Source organism: Pyrus communis, chromosome 2, assembly GCF_041283825.1.
Source record: "Pyrus communis isolate YQ-2024b chromosome 2, ASM4128382v1, whole genome shotgun sequence".
NCBI lineage: Eukaryota > Viridiplantae > Streptophyta > Magnoliopsida > Rosales > Rosaceae > Pyrus > Pyrus communis.
Genome location: NC_142566.1, coordinates 14,103,663 through 14,124,903, shown reverse-complemented (window position 1 = coordinate 14,124,903; position 21,241 = coordinate 14,103,663). Strand labels below are relative to the sequence as shown.

General features: G+C 37.6%; 1 protein-coding gene and 2 pseudogenes across 1 annotated transcript; 2 read left to right on the top strand and 1 right to left on the bottom strand.

The window, feature by feature from the left end:
* Nucleotides 1-6,870: 6,870 nt before the first annotated feature.
* LOC148698608 (uncharacterized) lies at nt 6,871-8,434 on the top strand (annotated as a pseudogene).
* A 7,431-nt stretch (nt 8,435-15,865) lies between these two features.
* LOC148698607 (putative lipid-binding protein At4g00165 pseudogene) lies at nt 15,866-17,047 on the top strand (annotated as a pseudogene).
* Nucleotides 17,048-17,740: 693 nt separating this feature from the next.
* Nucleotides 17,741-21,005, bottom strand: LOC137748695 (uncharacterized). The gene has a single exon (XM_068488872.2). The coding sequence runs from the start codon at nt 18,986-18,988 to the stop codon at nt 18,047-18,049; it is 942 nt and encodes a 313-aa protein (XP_068344973.2). The 5' UTR covers nt 18,989-21,005; the 3' UTR covers nt 17,741-18,046.
* Between the last annotated feature and the right edge of the window lie 236 nt (nt 21,006-21,241).

The following is a 21,241-nucleotide window of genomic DNA, read 5'->3' as shown; positions in this document are numbered from 1 at the left end:
ACCTCGAAATCACCACTATCGTCCGGGAGTGCCAAAACCGGTGCATGAGTGAGACAATGCTTCAACTGCTGGAAACTCTGCTCACATCTATCATCCCACTCAAACTTAACATCCTTCCTCGTTAATCTCATCAGTGGTAAGGCAATCACAGAGAAATCCTTGACAAATCTCCGATAATACCCCGCCAAACCAAGGAAACTCCTCACCTCGGTGACGGTTCGCGGTTGCTCCCAACTCTCCACAGCTGCAACCTTCTGAGGGTCCACCAAAATACCCTGAGCAGAAATGATGTGCCCTAAGAACGCAACTTGATCTAACCAGAACTGGCACTTGCTAAACTTAGCATATAACTGGTGTTCCCTCAACCTCTTCAACACCAAGGTAAGATGTCGAACATGCTCCGCTTTGGACTTAGAATACACCAGAATATCGTCAATGAAGACAATAACAAATCTATCCAGGTAAGGCTGGAACACCCGGTTCATCAAATCCATGAAGGCAGCTGGTGCATTCGTCAACCCAAATGGCATAACCAGAAACTCGTAATGCCCATAACGAGTCCTGAATGCCGTCTTAGGGACATCATCCCTACTGATCTTCAGCTGATAGTAACCAGACCTCAAGTCTATTTTGGAAAACACACAAGCACCTCTCAGCTGATCAAACAAATCATCGATACGAGGCAATGGATAACGGTTTTTAATCGTTACCCGATTCAGTTGCCTGTAGTCGATGCACAGCCTTAAAGTTCCATCCTTCTTCCTCACAAACAACATTGAAGCGCCCCAAGGCGAAGTACTAGGCTGAATAAATCCCTTATCCACTAACTCCTGCAGCTGAACTTTCAATTCCCTTAACTCCGCGGGAGCCATACGATAAGGAGTTAAAGAAATAGGATTAGTACCTGGAAGCAACTCAATGGTGAACTCCACGTCTCGATCTGGGGGTAAACCAGGTAAATCCTCGGGAAATACATCAGGAAAGTGTCTGACCACTCTCACATCCTCAACTCTGTTAGGAACAGCCTCATCTAACACCACATGAGCTAGATAACCCTGACAACCTTTAGATAACAACTTTTTCGCTCGCAGCGCCGAAATAACGCCGTGTCTCACCCCACTCTGCTTACCCACGAAAGTAACCACAGGTAGTCCAGGTCGGTGAAATGTAACTACTTTCCCGTAACAGTCAATGTTGGCACGATAGAAATGCAACCAATCCGTGCCCAAAATCACATCAAAATCCACAATATCTAACGGGATAAGATCGGCTGACAAAGCAACACCCTCTACGATCACTGGACATCCTGGGTACACACAATCTACAACACATCTCTCTCCTCTAGGCATAGCGAACTCTAAATCGTATCCTAGAGGTGTGGGGCGAGGTTGCGTTACTTGAGCAAATGTGTGAGAAATTACGGAATGTGTAGCTCCACAATCAATTAAGACTCTAGCAAAACAACCAAGAATGTTCAACGTACCCATAATCAAGTCTGGGTTGTTCTGAGCGTCCTGCAGAGAAATATTGTGAAGACGCCCCTGTCCCTGCTGACGTCCGCCGCGGCTTCCGCTCGCCCGAACACCGCGTCCCTGAGCACCACGCCCCTGACTGGGCTGACCCGACTGTGTCGAAGACCCTGCACTGCTAGTGGCAATCTCACCCTGCTGGTACTGTCCTCCCTGGTACCACTGAGAACCACTCGCTGGAGCTGGAGGATACGGCATATAGCCGCCCGAATACTGAGGATAGCCACCCTGGGAATAGGGATCCTGGGGGTACTGATACTGCCCCGGAGCATAAGGGACAGCATCACCCTGATAGTGGTAAGCACCACCTCGACCCGTCTAGCCGTAGCTACTAGGACCTTGGATCTGCTGGAGTGGTGCAGGTGGTGGCATAAAGGTCTGCTGCGGTTTTTGTTGCTGCTGACCTTAGGGACAATTCGCCACTCTATGTCCCATCTGTCCACACGTGAAGCAACCACTGCTACCACGTCTACACTCGCCGAAATGCCGGTTGTTACATCTACGGCAAACAGGGGCTCTGCCTCGACCACCATCGCCCTGCCTCTGGCCTCTAGCGCCACCAGAAAATCTACCTCCACGACCCTGTCCAGTGGCACTGAAGCCACCACTCGAAGAACTCGAGCTAGCACCACCCCTCTTGACGGGGTCCGAGCGATGCCTGACCCTTACCTTTATCATCTTTCTTCTGGTTGCCGTCCTTCTCTTCATCAGTGTCGCTCGACATATTCTCAGAGTCCTCGATCCTCAACAGTATCTCATAGAAGTCCTGGTAAGTCTCGCTGTGGACAGTAGTCGCCATAGAACGCCACTTCTTCCTAGTGCCCAAACGGAAAAGACGAAGCATCCCCGCCGGATTACCAGCGACATCAGGATGGTAACGAGACAGGTCCGTAAACTTGCGGTAGTACTCATTCGCCGACATCTTCCGCTGTCTCAGTTCAGTAAACTCTTGTTTCTTACGGTCAATGTACTCAGGGGGTACATACCTTCTCTTGAACATGCTCAAGGGTATATCATATATACTTCCCAGAAAATAAACATATATACCTATGTATAAATATGCCAAACATGCTCAAGGGTATATCAATCATGCTTGATAATATGCCATGCCGAAATCTCATCATAATATGCAAGTGCCCAGGTATAAACATGTCAATATCATATAATCTGGCAGCCGGAGTCACCTAACGTGACCTGTACGGCTGCATCTAGAGCTCAAATCTCAATCTCAATATCTGAACTTGCCCACGAGTCGGAACCACCTAAAGTGGTCTGTACGACAGGCCTGTGTGTAAACAAGTGCTACGATCACGTGAAGACTGGGCGAATAATCGCGGGTCACCTACGAGTCGGAACCACCTAAAGTGGTCTGTACGACAGGACTGTGCACCTACCTTGAATCCAAGGTGAGCATAAGGTGCGGGAGGTGAACATCACGTGAAGGACTGTGCCCTGGCCACGGGCGGGAGCACTAACACCGGGGGTGCAGGTTATGAGCTCTCTAATCATCTCAAACTACTGCTGAATGTAAATGTGAATACCACTTACCTGGCACTTACCTGTGTGTCCACAGCACCCAATATGCATATATATATATATATATATATATATATATATATGTCACTACTAATGCATGTGATAATGCATAATCAATCATAATATGGTGCATGGCATAACGTAAATAACCCTTTTTAAATAATTTCTGGGAATATAACTGTATATAGGTATATACGGAAAACAAAAGCACACTCACTGGTACGTGGAAGGGTCGTAGCCCCCCTGCCTCGAGTGACCACGCTCGTCCTCGGGCTACGTGTCACCTATATGCGAAATAACTATAAAAACGTTAACTTTAAAGCACATAACCAATTCCTCGTAATAACTTCTCATACATTGCTCAAAATGGACAATTGAATATACCAACGTGCTCTACACAACCTCAGGATCACAACCATATTTTTAAAATAATTTTTGGACCCCTCACGCGCCCCCACGCGCCAAAATAGGCACGGACCTACGCGCCCCCACGCGCGGCCACGTGCCATGCACACTGACGGTGTCAACTGACGCCGTCAGGAATATTCCGTTAAAATTCCAGAATATTCCGTTAAACTTAACTGGATACCGTTACTGCCGTTAGGAATATTCTGTTAAACTTAACGAAATATTCCAGTTTCTTCTCCGGCCTACCCTCGCCGGACTCCGGTCACCGGAAAACTGGGAAAAGTTTAAACTCACTATTCTCCTTCGTTTTTCATCCAATTTTCACGTAATTTATACCAAAATGAAGCCCTAAACATACTCTACCACGTTGGACAAGTTTTAGGGCCTAAAAACAACGGAAACAAACTTTTCAAAAAACATGAAAATTCGGCCAAACTTACAGTTCTTGGTTCCGACGTCCAAATCCGTCCAACGATGCACTCCCAAGCTCCTTGGGACCTCACCAACACATCTACAGGCTTCAAAAGTCCAAAAACTAACTAGATTAATCTTGCATGAACAGTACACAATTCGGACCAATTCGAATCGACGTGAAAATGGTAGTTTTCTTACCTGAAAATAGTACCACTGGACTCCTCTCAGCCTCACGAGCTTGATGGTGTACTTGGTTCCCTCGATCTACTAAGGTTTGAGGGGTTTTAGGGTTTGTCTGTACGTATGGTGAGAACAGGAAGGGAGAGAGAGAGAGATGAGAGACAGAGACAGAGAAAGGATAGAGAGAGACAGTGAATGTGCAGGTGTGTGTGTGGCCCAACACATGCCACAACACACAAAGCAACAAAAAACGTGACGAAAAACGCACTAGGGGCAAAATTGTAAATTTCACACGTACGTTTCGATATTTCCGGGACGGGATGTCACAACAAAAGCCAATTTAATAGCTAAACAGACTAGAAAGAAAAAAAAAACAAAAAGATTTTTTTTTATTAAAGTAAATACCTGCAAACAGTTTAACCCTCAGGCTTGTAAAAATAACAATGATTGGTTGGAACAGTTGTACTAATGAGATAGCAGAAAAGCATGTGCAACATCTGGCCATAGTGTAAAAGGCATGTGCAACATCTGACCATAGTGTAATCTTACCCTCTTCATTTCTGTAAAACAACAAAAGCCAAAAACGAAAAAAAATTTATAAGTCACAAAAATCTTAGCTTTGTATTTAAAATTCTTGAAACTATTTTTAATAGAAGAATATGACTATTAGACTATTAAGATGGATTTGAAGGAAAAAAAATTTAAAAGTCACAAAAATCTTAACTTTGTATTTAAAATTCTTGAAACTATTTTTAATAGAAGAATATGACTATTAGACTATTAAGATGGATTTGAAGGTAAAAAACTTCTAAATTTTATTATGGACACGAAATGACCTGATGTTTTGTATAACCAAATCACATTTGTGATCAATTCTAAAGGTTGGACTGCAATTAGGTGGCCAATAACATCTTCAAATTCGGGAAAAAAAAAAAACCCCGAATTGTTAAGTTCATAGGAAAACATTGAATAAAATAAGCACTAACACATATTGACATGCTTATTTATGTAATGTTTATTTGTCAAGACACCAAGCTTGTTTAACTGAGGATACAATCTGTTATAATCTTGCAAGAAAAATTTATGTTGTGGAATAAGCGGAAAGACACATGCCAACTTCTTAAAAATTGTCTTGGAAGTGAATATGATGTAGGTGTCATGCGGAACAAGTCTATACTGAGCCCTTGCATTGTTAGTCTGAAAATTCATGATTTCATAGCAAGCACCCGCTTCAATCTTTGGAACTATTATTTCATAATCCATTTCATTAGAAGATGCTTCGATAGCTTGTTGCTTGACAATAAGAGAGATAAAAAAAATAAGAAAAAAAAACATTAAGAACACTATGGATAAGCAAATTGTTCTAACTTTTATAGTTGAAATAACATGGAATGATGCATAGATGACAAATATTAAACAGCAACATGGATAGTAAATAGCAACAGTAAATAAACAACTGTAACTACATGTAAAAAAAAAAAAAAACTGTGCAGTACATAAAGTAAATGCCAAAACAAATGTATGATTTGACAACATAAAATTGGAGAATAAAAAGTTTAGAAATAAATTGTACACAATGTTTAGTAGAGAAAGTATAAAAACTATATCATATGCTTTAAAGCAAATAATTCATTCTTAACATAGAAGATCAAATGTCTATAAAGTAATTTCACAAAAAAAATTATCGCAAACCTTTTCATCAACCAATATACAGTGCAGGCCTGTATATTTGTCACCTATGCCTGGATACTTCGGTCTCCATATCCTACAAACATGTACTTTAATTTTGGCAACCTTTTTATATGCCACCAATTGATCAAGCAGAATTGGACATTCGTCTTCCATTTAATCTATACAAATGAAATACAAATTTTATAAACTTATAAACGGTGTAGAAAAAAAGTTTAAAATACCAGCCACACTATAATATCCATTTTTATCAATATTATAAACAGATAGAGAAATTATAATTAAAATCTAATTTTGAGCGAGAACAGTTATCCAATAATATAGTCAAATCAAAACACACACAGTCACTAAATCAGTTGTCGGTCTCTTTTGATTAATAGAATTAGACTAAAAATTTATTGTTTGTGGATCCTATCAAATTTCATTAAGCGTTGAGATGATTTTGATGCAACAAATAATAAACATTAAATAGGCCTTTCTAGAACTCCATAACCTAGTTAACAAAACGAAACATACAAATGCAAACGTTGTATTACAAATAAATCCCTACAAGAAACAAAAACTTGAAAATCATCATATCTAAATACTTGCCAAAAACTGTAAGAATAGTGAAGCAAGAAAAACCAACCTCCAAGTGAAAGATAAATCTATGGCAGAAATGAATGACACTTGTCAAGATCCTATATAGTTTGTTATAAGGTAGTTAGATAGCAGTTAGTCCTTAGCTTAGTAAGAAGGTGTTGTAACTACATATAACAGAGTTTTGTAAACTGTAAAGAGTGTGAAAAATAACAAGTCTTTTCTTCTCTCTAAATCTGTTTTCTCTCCTGACTCTCTCTCTCTCATTTCTTCTTCTTTCTTCCGCTTTCTTTCTTCTTTCTTCATCTTTAAGTTTTCTGCAATTCTTACATCGTATCATCGCTGAAGGTGAATCCAAAGCTTCCGCATACTATCTAATACATATATTTCTTTCTCTCAATCCTCTGATTTGTAAATTTTCTGAGATTTCTGGGCTCATCAAAGTCCCGATACTCAAGATCCTCGTTTCCTATACAGTTGCCCACCAACTGTTCGATAAAATTTCGAAGTCAAGTACTCTCTTGTTGTTTCACCAATGGTTACTGCAGCGCAATTGCATATTGTGCAATCACCCATTACAAGTCTCATCTCTACCGTGTCGTCTTCTGTTACAGTCAAATTGGATGATTCAAACTATCTTGTATGGAGTTTTCAGATCAATCTTCTGCTTGACAGTCATGGAATTCTTGGGTTTGTTGATGGGTCCAAGCAATGTCCACCAAGGTTTCTTGATGAAGCGAATATTGAAGGGGTTGAAACTGATGCCTATCAGGTGTGGAAAATGCATGATCGGGCTCTTATGCAGCTTCTCATAGCTACATTGTCATCCACTGCGATCTCTTGTGTGCTTGGCATGTAATGTGGACAAATCTCAAAGAAAGGTTTTCTACAGTTACAAAGACAACCATTTTTCAGATGAAAACAGAGCTTCAGAACATACATAAAGGGTCTGATTTAGTGTCTGTCTATCTGCAAAGGATCAAAGATGCCAGAGATCATCTTGCTGCAGCTGGTGTTCGATTTGATGATGATGACATAATCATCCTTGCTCTAAAAGGGTTGTCTGCTGATTATAATACATTTCGGTGTGTTATTAAAGGCAGAGAGAATGAGATTTCTCTGAAAGAATTTCGATCACAGCTTCTTGCAGAAGAAGCTATAATTGGACAGTCTTGTGAATCTTCCTTGGCTTTTGGAACTGCAATGGTTGCAAGCACTCAATCTGAAAAAGGCAAAGCTCTTAGTCTTGATCACAGTTCAAGCCAAGACTACAGTTTTAATGGCAGATCTACTTCTAATGGATTTCACTCTGGACAAGGGTCATCTTCTTCAAATGGCTCTGAAAATATTAATGGCAGTTATGGCAATACAATGTCTTCTGGGGGATACAAGGGGACACATTACAGAGGTAAAGGAAAAGGCAGATTTCAGTATAACAATGGTCCCCGATTTCACTCTCTATCATACAATTCTAGTCCTGAAATTCTTGGCGCCCCAAAAGCTTTTCAACACACCTGTCATGATCATCCAAATGCGATTCCCACTTGTCAAATCTGTAACAAAAAAGGTCATGTGGCTGCAGATTGTTTTCAAAGGCATAATACATCAACTGCTGGACATGGAGCAGCTATTCAATGTCAAATTTGTTGGAAGTTTGGACACTCTGCTACTCAATGTTATCACAGAAACAACTTTGCATATCAAAGGAGACCACCCTCAGTTAATCTCACTGCGATGCAAGCAAGTCACAATCCTTTTTCATCATCTGAACAGTTCTGGGTTGCGAATACTGGTGCCACATCTCATATGACTTCAGAGCTTGCGAATCTTGACATGGCTACTCATTACCAAGGCACAGATACAATAACCACTGCCAGTGGTGCAGGTTTGACAATTTCTAATATTGGTACATCTACACTGCAAGCTTCTCACCACATCTTTACACTGAACAATGTTTTGCACGTTCCTAAACTTTCACAACACTTATTATCTATATATCAACTCTGCAAGGATAACAAGTGTAGATTCATATGTGATGATGTTTCCTTTTGGGTTCAGGACAAAATCACAGGGAAAATTCTTCTCAAGGGGCTGTGTAAAGCTGGCTATTACCCCATCCCGTTTAAGTCTCTACAGCAGAAATCACCTGCATCATCCACATTACATGCATGTTATCTAGCCAAACCAGTTACTACAAGCTTATGGCATCAACGATTAGGGCATCCCTCTAATAAAGTCACCTCTGCAATGCTCCAACACATCAATCCTTCTGCATTCACACATACCTGTCACAGCATTTGTACTCCTTGTTTGGAAGGCAAATTTACAAAGTTGTCTTTTTCTTTTCCTGCAACTAAGTCTATAACTCCATTAGAGGTTATTCATAGTGATGTATGGGGACCTGCCCCTGTGCTGTCATTTGAAGGGTATAGGTACTATGTTAGTTTTGTGGATGAATGTACTCGATACACATGGATTTTTCCATTATGAAATAAAGCAGAAGTTTTTCAAATCTTTGTTAAGTTTCATGCCTACTTACATACCCAGTTTTCTGCACATATTAAAATCTTCCAAAGTGATTGTGGTGGTGAATTCATAAGTCATCAATTTCAACATTTTCTCACAACCAAAGGCAGTTTGCATAAAAAATCTTGCCCATACACTCCAGAGCAAAATGGATTGGCAGAAAGGAAGCACAGACATATTTTGGAAACTGCCATCACCTTATTGCAAACAGCTACACTTCCTTCCAAATTCTGGTTCTTTGCTTGTTCCACAGCCATTTATCTGATAAATAGAATGCTTTATATTTCCTTACAAATGCAATCTCCTTACCAGTTATTATTTGGTCACTCTCCACCTCTTACACACCTCAAAGTATTTGGGTGTGCTTGTTACCCTATCTTAAAACCTTATAACAACTCCAAACTCCAACCCAAAACCACAACCTGTACATTTTTGGGATATCCAGCCAACTACAAAGGTTTTATCTGTCTAGATGGGATCACAAACAAAATCTATATTTCTAGACATGTTCTCTTTGATGAAACACAATTTCCATACTCCACCACATCATCTGCTCTATCTCCGATGCCTTCATCCACATCCAAGTCATTACTTCATTCATCTGCACCATTCATACCATCAGTTTCATTGCATAATCATGTCACATTAACATCATCTCATCTTCATCTCAAGCCACAGAGTTCTTGAGTCCAATTTCATCTAGTGCCACAGATTCCTTGTCTGCATCTACAACCTCAGAGTTTTCAACCACAATCATGTACAGCTTCAGAATCTATTCAACCATCTTCACTGCATAATTCCATGTCACTGTTACCCTCTTCACCCATAGCATCTAGCCCTCATGCTGTTACACAGTTCCCTATCCCTGCTGATCTTGATTTCCAACAAGGCCATCTAATTGTTGATCTTCCCATCCATATGAATCTGCATCCAATGCAGACTCGTTCCAAAAGTGTCATTGTCAAAAGAAAGGCTTATTCTGCATCCGTGGCTCTCCCCTCATCACTTCTAGAACCCAAAACATTCAAAGCAGCTGCAAAAATGAAAGAGTGGCAGTCTGCTATGCAAGAGGAAATTGCTGCTTTACATTCTCAACAAACATGGTCTCTTGTTCCTCTTCCACCCCATAAAAATCTTGTTGGCTGTAAATGGGTGTACAGAATCAAAAGGAATGCAGATGGTTCCATTTCCCGATACAAAGCCAGGCTTGTTGCAAAGGGGTACAGTCAGGAGGAAGGCATTGATTATGGTGAAACGTTCAGTCCAGTGGTTAAACCTACAACCATTCGTTTAATCCTAGCATTGGCATCACAGTTTCATTGGCCTCTTCGACAACTGGATGTTAAAAACGCATTCTTACATGGTTTACTCAATGAAGAGGTGTATATGGAACAACCTCAAGGCTTTCAAAGTTCTAGTCATCCCTCCACTTATGTATGCAAGCTTCAAAAATCTCTATATGGTCTAAAACAGGCCCCTTGAGCCTGGAATGAACGGTTTACAAGTTTTTTGCCTGGATTGGGGTTTCGACAGTCTTCAGCCGATCCTTCTTTGTTTGTTAAACATACATCAGAGGGCACGATTGTTCTCTTGCTTTATGTGGATGATGTGATTCTCACAGGGAGTGATTCCCAGTTGGTTTCCAATGTTATTACAGCTCTAACTATGGAATTTGATATGAAGGATTTGTGAGTTCTCAACTATTTCTTAGGGCTTCAGATTCAATACACTTCTGATGGTCTCTTTGTGTCTCAATCCAAATACACAAAGGAGTTGATTGACAAGGTTGACATTCAAGATTGTAAACCCTGTGCTACTCCTTGTCTTCCCTATCACAGACTGATCAAAGATGATGGGAAACCTTATCACAGTCCTGACCAGTATCGAAGTATTGTAGGTGCACTGCAATACCTCACGTTTACTCGACCTGATATCGTGTTTTCAGTTAATCAAGCTTGCCAATTTATGCACAATCCTATGGAATCCCATGTAATTGCAGTCAAACGAATCATTCGATATCTCAAAGGCACTTCGGGGAATGGTATTCGATTTCAATCAGGACCACTCTATCTGCAATCCTATAGTGATGCAGATTGGGCTGGCGACCCCAACGATCGAAGATCTACATCTGGTTTCATTGTGTTTCTTGGTTCCAATCCAATTTCTTGGGCTTCAAATAAGCAACATACTGTTTCTCGGTCTTCCACAGAGGCTGAATATCGAGCTCTTGCCATCACTGTAGCTGAGCTTGCCTGGATACGCCAATTGTTCTGTGATCTTCACATTCCTTTGCCCTTGCCTCCCATGATACATTGTGACAATGTTTCTGCCATCGCTCTATCCACCAATCCAGTGTTTCATGCTAAGTCCAAACACATTGAAATCGATTACCACTTTGTGCGAAAACGAGTCACATGAGGAGATCTCCAAATTCAACATGTTTCTTCATCTGATCAGTCCGTTGACATTTTGACTAAGGGTTTGTCTGCGCCATTGTTTCAGTTGCATTGTGGCAATCTCATGCTAAGCTCCTACACGCATGAGCTTGAGGGGGGATGTAAGAATAGTGAAGCAAGAAAAACCAACCTCCAAGTGAAAGATAAATCTATGGCAGAAATGAATGACACTTGTCAAGATTCTATATAGTTTGTTATAAGGTAGTTAGATAGCAGTTAGTCCTTAGCTTAGTAAGAAGGTGTTGTAACTACATATAACAGAGTTTTGTAAACTGTAAAGAGTGTGAAAAATAACAAGTCTTTTCTTCTCTCTAAATCTGTTTTCTCTCCTGACTCTCTCTCTCTCTCTCATTTCTTCTTCTTTCTTCTGCGTTCTTTCTTCTTTCTTCATCTTTAAGTTTTCTGCAATTCTTACAAAAACTATCACTGTTTGCAAAAAAAGAAAAAGAATTTATTAGTGATGGACTGACAAAACCATCACTTTGTGCAAAAAAAAAAAAGAAAGAAAACTCTACACATCTAATATGATGAGAGCATGTAATAATATATGATATTAAACAACTACACCAACATATTGATACAATTAAGAACTGGAGAGATAAAGGAAACACTTTAGTTTTTCCTATAACCAAATAACAACACTATTTAATTATTAAATGGAATTCATTCATGTCATTAAAACGAAGATAAAGAGTATTTTCAGACTTTATCAACAAATTGGCAAAGGATATTAAATCATATAAGCTCTGATTCAAGCTAACTAACAAACAATTTATAATTAAAAATTTATGACTCGTAAGCTAAACTAATGCATGACTCCATCTAAGGGAACAACGAACATCAGCTGTTCCTAGTTCTATCCAGAAACTTTAGTTTACACCACACCAAATTTAACCACCATAATAATATAGTCAGAGAACCAACTAAAAAACCTACATGCCATATAGCAATAGCAAGCTAAATAGCTTGGAAAAAAACCAAAGGTCAACACCACTTGCAAATGTAAATATTCACATTAGTGAAATCTAAACCATAAGTGATTTACCAAAGAAACGTTATGTTTTTTACTGTGTGTTATGGTTGATATTTACAGCCTAGTGAAATGTAAATCATAAGGTTTCTTCGGTGAATCAATATGAAAGTAGGTGTAGATTAGTCATGGTGATTTCAAAATGGGTAGCGAACATCCATTCATTTGAATGAAAGTAGCTGCTGTTAAATTGACAACCTAGTCAAATCTAAATCATAATTGATTTACCAAAGAAACCTTATATTTTTTACTCTAAATTATGGTTGATATCCACAACTTAGTGAAATCTAAATGATAAGATTTCTTTGGTGAATCAATACAGTGAACCAATATGAAAGTAGGTGTAGATTAGTCACAGTGATTTCAAAATGGATAGCAAACAGCCATTCATTTGAATAAAAGTAGTTGTTAAATTCACAACCTAGTGAAATCTAAACTAGAATTGATTTACCAAAGAAACCTTATGTTTTTTACTCTGAATTATGGTTGATATTCACAGCCAAGTGAAATCCAAATCATAAGGTTCAATATGGTCGATCAATATGAAAACAACTGTAGATTAGTCATGGTGATTTCAAAATCGATAGCGAACAGTCATTCATTCGAATGAAAGTAGCTGTTAAATTGCAACAGGAAAAGCCATTAATTTAATGGTGTTCTTATTTGGTTATAAACAGAAACATCACCATCACCACTTTTAATAATACAGAGTCCATATTAACAGAAGCATCACTATCACCACTTTAATAACAACACTTTATATAGTATATATTAGACTTATAGTGTGATATATTAATAGATACCGTAGTATAATTTCTAAACAGAAGCAAAACCAACCAGCAAAAAAAAAAACATAAATCCAACTGAACACTAAAACGCATGATATAACACCCAGATAAATTGATAAAAGGAAAAAGTAAAAAAAATTAATACCTAACAAAAGAAACCAAGAACTCCAACCACAAATCCTCAAGGCAAAACATGTTTCCCAAAAAAAAAAATATTAAAACTGCATGCTCCAATGAAAGAACATCATAGACGGCAAAATAACATGACAGTTCCAGGGAAAAACCAAAAGCTCAAAAGCAAAACAAAATCAAAGGCAAAAAGCACAACACAAATGAGGACCAACTTACAAACCCAGATTGAAGACCAAACTTACAAACCCAGATTTGCAAGCAGCAATAAACAGAAACATCACCATCACCACTTTTAATAATACAAAGTCCACATTAACAGAAGCATCACCATCACCACTTTAATAACAACACTTGATATAATATTAGACTTATATAGTGTGATATATTAACAGATACCATAGTACAGTTTCTAAACAGGAGTAAAACCAACCAGCCAAAAAAAAAAATACATAAATTCAACTGAACACTAAAATGCATGATATAACACCCAGATAAATTGATAAAAGGAAAAGGTAAAAAAACTTAATACCTGAAAAAAGAAAGCAAGAACTCCAATCACAAACCCTTAAGATAGAACCTGTTTCTTAAAAAAAAAAACAAATTAAAATTGCATGCTCCAACAAAAGAACATCATAGACGGCAAAACAACATCGCAGTTTCAGGGAAAAAACAAAAGCTCAAAAGCAAAAGAAAAATCAAAGGCAAAAAGCACAACAAAAATGAGGACCAAACTTACAAACCCATATTGAGGACCAAACTTGCAAACCCAAATTTGCAAGCAGCAATACAAAAAGAGGAGAAAAAGCAGAAGTCGAAAGCAAAAGGATAGGGAAATAAGATAGCAAATGTGTGGGAAAGAAAAGAAAAATAAAAGAGAAGAGCTTACAAACACAGATTTGCAAGTAGCACTACAGAAAGGGGAGAACACGCAGAAGTCGAAACCAAAAAGAAAGAGAAATAAGAGAGAAAACTTGCGGGAAAGAAAAGAAAAATAAAAGAGAAGAGCTGAAAAGCCAAATGGAGTGGCACAGTGTAAACCAAAAGTAACCAAAACATGTTTCTAGCATCACCAACAGGCGGGAACAAAAGCAAGAAGAGGGAAAAAGCGGCAAATCACTGTACAACCTGGAAAAAAAACCCCAAAACATGAAGAAAACAAAGGGTGAAACGGGAAGGCCACCGTTAATGAAGAATAATCTTCACCAGCTTTTAGAAGAGAGTAAATTGGAAAATTCTAACTCTCTTTGAAATTTGATCCATTTTTGTTTTTTTAATAAAAAATTGTGAAAACTATATCTAAAGGATAGTGTACCAAATGTGCACCATTTTACCAAGGAATGTTTTCAAACTATGTCAAACACACCATTTTACTTAAATGTAAAACAGTCGTCTTCTTCTTTCTCCTTTAGATTTGTAGAATACCATAAAACTCTACAGCCCCGCTCCTCTTCTCATCCACCTTGTGTCCAGACTTGAATGGTTGTCATGGCTGTCTCTGACATTTCAAGAGCCCAGTGCGAAATTTATAAAAATGCCCTTTTTAAGAGAAATTAAAAATTGAACTTTGTGGTTCTTTTTCTTTAACAAAAAATTTATCAATAGCTCGTTTTTGAGACTAAGTCTGTTGTTCGACTTTATTTTTCTTTGGTGTACCCAAATGAATATTTTCTAGTTAGTACCATCTTTTATATCTCAAACTAGATCACAATTAAATTAGACTAAGTATGAACAATAAAACCTGATAGTTCGCAATACACGTGCATCTAGTGGGTTTTTTTTTTTTTTTTTTTTTACTCTCCTCTTGCTATGATGATTACTTGATTAATTTTTATGAGTTTTGCCCTAAATGTACAAAAAAAAATTCAATATTAATAAAAAATACCTAAATCTTCCAATTCCAACTTAATATACTTGAACTAGTAAATATCTTACTTTAATCAAAGTCTGCACCACTCTAATTACTTTAGTTGTCTTCGTGATTTGGAAAATTTTCTTCAATGACATGAAATTATGAATTAGGTTTTGGTGGTTTATGTAGGAAAAGGATACTCTTCGGATCCTCTTTGTGGAGATTCGGGGAGATCAATTAATCATGTCCATTCATTGTACATTATGCGGTCAGAAATCATTTAAAATTTAATATAAATAGTACTTAACGAAAACTGACCGCACGATATATGATGAATGGACATGATTTATTGATCCCTTGCTTATGTAGGCTTGTAGCTTCTGGCTTGTGGGCCCACTAGCATATATATATATATATTTGCCTTTGATTAGCTTCTAGCTTGTAGCTTCTGGCTTGTCGGATCCTTTTCTTAGGGATCCTAGGATCCCATGATCGTGATCATTCATCATACATTATGCGGTTAGTTTTTGTTGGGTACTATTTATATTTAATTTTAAATTTTAAATTTTGAAATGATTTTTGATCACACGATGTATGATGAACGTCACGATCATGGGATCCTTAGGATCCCCAGGAAAAGGATCCAGCGAGGATCCTTTTTCGTGTGTGTGTGTGTGTGTGTATAATATTATTTCATATGTTACCCGATTAGATAGAAAACTATTTTAGGACCCTGTGCCAAGAAACCAATGACTCCGCCTCAACGCCGGCTATGCCTCGGAGGTTCTCATAGCACTTTATCCGAGCTTCTGGCTTGTCCCAGAACCACCCAGGTTAGATTTTCCCCTGGGTACATTCATCAAAATTAACTAAAAATATATTTGTACCAAAACATGATACATTTTTCAAAACCACACCACAAAAAAAAAAAAAAGGTTTAATTAGGTTTAATAACATTTTTAAATTTCTCCGAATAAACTTGACATGGATACATTCTCAAAATGACGAAATAGATTGTACCCATATAAGTTTAAAAAACGAATTAGACAAAAACTAAATGAATTTTATATTAAACAATAGGTACATTTTATATTAAAAATGACATATTTTTCATATAACAAATTGGTATATCTAAAAAAATTGGCATATTATGTATCATTTAACAATGGGTATATTTAAGATTAAAAAAAAATTACAAGAACTATATAAATGGGCACATTTATATAAGATTAAAAATTAAAAATGTTTTTATAAAAAAATTAATGGGCACAAACTTATACTAATTTATTTTTCTATTTTGGAAATGTTTTGAGTTGAAAATTAATTAGGAGTTTAATAAGGGTGTGAGTATTAAAACTTTAAATCAATTACTAATTTTCATTTTAAAAATTATGTAACTTGTATGTAAGTTCATTAAGATATTAATGCTAAGAACTTCGATTAAAAATCTAAAAATTAATTAATAAGGTCTTAGTAAATGAACATTAGTAGCTATGAATTGGAACTAATTTTTCCTTTCATATTTCTACAAATATTTACCTAGCGGCACGTGACTGCTAACTCCAAATTGTAATTGGAAGAGTGACAGCGGTAATCGACTTTAGGGGTTCCAAGGAAGTTGCTTTTTTCATTCTCTTCAACTTCGTATTTTTGTCCCTTGTTTCCTCTGTTAAGGTTCCATGCCCTCCTGCAAGTCCTTCCTCGCCTCCTTCTATTCTAAAGGAGCAAGCCAAATGCCCGAGAGATGCCCTTAAGTTTGGTGTTTGTGGGACTTGGTTTGGGTCTCGCAGGTCTTGAGCTGCATTGTGTCTCTGCACTGCTATATTAAGACTAATGTCTTAGGAATTATCAAGCTCGATGTTCTTGTTGCTCTCAGTTTGTTTGTTAATGCATGTCGCGGGAATGTGCCACAAGGCTTTGTCTGTGCTTAAAAAGAACTCATCGATCTCTACCTAGATCTGAATGAATCACTGTATTACATGTACTCAATACTTATTCATACTTTTTGTTAATTTGTTCTCGAAATAAACCAGATTCAGCTAGCTGTGTAATTTTACATGCATGATAGACCTAGCCAAAAGTTTATTTAAAATGACTCATGTACGGAAGGCAGGCTCACGCTTTTCACCGAGTGGTAATTCTACTACGGTATATAAACGGAGGGAATGACTTTCACATGTCATTTCTTTTCCCATGCACACTTGGTTTAAATCTGATCTTTGTATTAAAAAATAAAAATTAAGGGATATAAATAAACAGAGGTAAAAGTGAGCAAAAGTCATTTCGCTAAATGAAAATGTTCTTTGCCAGACTTATTTTGTCGAATACTGTTTAATGTTATTATATTTGATTTTAGATCACATATTTCAAGCACCATATTAACTTTTTTCTTTATTAGTTGTTGAAATGAGGAGAAATATATATCTGAATAATCAATAATACAAAACCACCAGCATGGCGCTTTTTCGCAATGGCAAAAGGAAATAAATGTTTATGTACTCTGATGCAAGTTCGACCCCAACCAATCTCCCTCCCATCTAACATTTAACAATTTAACCAACTAATGTTATCATTTTGTAAATAATAATAAAAACATAAATACAAAACCACCAATGCTCAAAGACTAAAAAGATAATAAGTTTTTAATTTAAAGGGAAATACAAGAAACATATAAGAATGTTCCGTGGTCCAATATCCTAAAGGATAGGTGTTGAGTTTCTACCCATGCATCTTGGGTTCAAAACTCCCCCAATTCCCTAAATTATTGTAATAGTTTCAAACCCTTTCCTCTCTTAATTTTATTTCCTGGAGGGAACATTTCACATCAATTACATTTTAAAGGAAACGTGCACAATTTATATTAATGCAACCAAACCCAAAGCTGTGGAATTAGTGCAGTAGCATCCATGAAGATGAGAAGATTATGCCTCTTAGGTGCATTGGAAGCCTTTCGGGACAGACTTGCCGCAGTAATTCAAAAGCAAGCCTAAGGAGACTGGCACATCAAGATTGATGCCCAAAACGTTGGCCTTAATGGCAGTACAAAGGCACACAGCAGCTTCAAGATCGGCAAGTCCACCAACGAGGCTACAGCATGGGGTCTTTGGTGGGGTCCCCACAACAATGTTCACCAAGTCATTTAACAAGTTGCCACATACCCCTAGCTTAAGGACGTCCTTAGGGCAAGAGGCTTCAGCTGGAGGGCTTGCGGGAGGGTAAGAGGCTTCAGATAGAGGACTTGCGGAAGGAGAACTTGTTGGAGGGCAGTAGGCTCCATCTGGTGGGCTTGCAGGAGGAGAGCTTGCAGGGGTAGAGCTTGCGGGAGGAGAGCTTGCGGTAGGAGAGCTAGCGGGAGGAGAGCTTGCGGGAGGAGAGCTTGCGGGAGGAGAGCTTCCGGGAGGAGAGCTTGCGGGAGAAGAACTTGAAGGAGGAGAGCTTGCGGGAGGAAAACTTGCAGGAGGAGAGCTTGCGGGAGAAGAACTTGAAGGAGGAGAGCTTGCGGGAGGACAACTTGCAGGAGGAGAGCTTGCGGGAGGAGAACTTGCGGGAGGAGAGCTTGCAGGAGGAGAGATTGCGGGAGGAGAGCTTCCGGGTGGAGAGCTGGCGGGAGGAGAGCTGGCGGGAGGAGAGCTGGCGGGAGTAAAGCTTGCGGGAGGAGAGCCTTCGGGAGGAAAGCTTGCAGGAGGAGAACTTGCAGGAGGGAAACTTGTGGGTGGAGAGCTTTCGGGAGGGGAAGGGCAACGAGTTGCGCTGACTGTAGTGAAAAACAAGAGGTTAAGGGAGAGCAGAAGAGCAATGGTTGCAACTGCCTTAGAAGAAGCCATTTTTTGAACTAGATACTGATACTCCTTAGGAAGTGACTGATTGATCATATGCTTCCCGGAGGAGTTTTTAGGTGGTGGATATGCTGAACAGAATTAAGCTGGGGTATTTATAGCATTTGTACCATTATTGGAATCAAAATGTGTAAAAGAAAACCATGTGATCACGCAGTATAGTGTTTTGGATCCACCTGTCACTTGCTGCCTGCGGTGCGACGTGGAGAGTAAGGCCATTTCAACTTTTTTACATACTTGTATTATGTGCTTAATTTCTAATATACAGCACCAAAACAAAAAGCACGCCTTGTTATTATTTGGCACAAAATAATTCTAAGCCTCTTAGTTTTTAGTGTCCTAGTTTGGCCAAAATGTTTCGAAGAATCAAGGGAAAGATATGTAGCAGCCGACATCGATCTCAAGTGTGAAAAAATGGCTTCTAAAAATTAGTGCGGGCGTTATAAAAATTAGGGTTCTTTAGATATAACCCCTTGAAACTCCTATTTTTCAAATAAAAACCCATCTAAATTTAAACATTCAAATAAAATCCAAATTTCAAATAGACTGCCATGTAGATAAATATATGACCAACTATTACAATACATTTACAACTTATGTCACAAAATCCTAATTTGATCAATAAACGTTATTACTCATCCTAATTATGATGAGCAATTAAATCCATATGGATATTTTACCTTTCTTGATTCATAACTATTAGCAACATATATAAATTAATTTACCAAATTAAAAAAAGACATATCTTGTACGGAAATAATATTGTTTGAATAATGTAATTACCTACATACAAATTAATTTACCTACTTATAAAATATTGTACTTATTTACCTTCATTTTGAATCATGTAATAACCTACATACAAATATTATACTAATTTACCTACTTATTAAATTAATTTACCTATTAAAAAAATAGTGATATTAGATAATGCTCGAATGTTGTGGGTTTGTGCTTGTAGGCAATTAAATAAACTTTTAATCTAATGCACATAAATCATGTAGGTAAATTAGACCATTTTGAAAGTAAATTAGACTCTTTAAATTTTGGTTTGATGGAATAGGTAAATTAGACTATTTTGTAGGTATTGCGCCGAACATATAGCTTTTGTTTTGTGTATTAGGGATTGGAGTATTAGCCGAAGTTGTTTTAGGTTTATTGTTGTGTTGGTAGGTAAATTAACTTATATATTTAATGCACAAAATTATGAAATTAGTATTATTATTTTTCAATCGGTACGTTATAACAATTTGATAGTTAATACATTGAATATACAATGAATAGCATGAATTATTTTGTAAAATATATAACATTAATTAAATGGATATGGCAAGTAACTGATCCAAAAACCCTATCCAAGTATTAATAGGGGTAGTTTAGGCAATCGGAAAATACATAATTTGAAAAGTCAAAATTAGTGAAAGAATTTCTTTAGTTGGAGTCAATGTGCTTTATTCAAGAAAACAAAAAGAGATCGGTTTTAGTATAGAAAAATATAGTTTCAAGGGGTAATAACAAATTTTCGGTAAAAATTAGTAAACCAACAAATACGGACTGATAAGAATCTGAACTGAAAAACAATTCATCTAACTTAAACCTTCCACGATTCAATTCTACTTGCCCACTAGCTTCATATGTTTGTCCAGCTTCTTGTCAAGAAAGGGATTATATCCAACTTGTTTGATATTCATCTCGTTTTTAGTTTTCCCTTTTGCATTTGAGATATGGGTACAGTATATTGGAGAAAAGAACAAGGGTGTGAAGAAATAAAGAATAATGAACAAAAATAAAATCATAAAAACGAAAACAACATAAAACACTTTTGTTTTTAGTTTTGAAACTGTGTGTCTTTTTCCATTTATTTCTTCTACATCCTCTGTATCTCTTATTTCTCTCATATATTTTCCCTACGATCATTCCTCCATTATATCTCTCATTTCTCCCATCCCCTAGCATCAATCCTCCACTATACCTCTCATTTCTCTTATGATTTTTATCTCAAATATAAAAAAAAAAAAAATTAAAAAACAAAAAAAAAAAAAAAAAAACAAAAAACAAAGTGGTTATCAAAGGAAGAAGCTCTGCTTCCACAAATCTCAGATGTTCTAGGCATTACACTTATCAGAAAACACCAAAAGTACCGACCTCAATTTTGGAATGGCTGCTTACCACACGCGCTTATCTAGTATCTGGCCAGATAATAATGTGGAGCAGAAGCATTCAGCTATATATCGGCCTCAGGATTGGAAAGGATAAAACCTAATGAAATATGAAAAGCGTTGCTTTGAA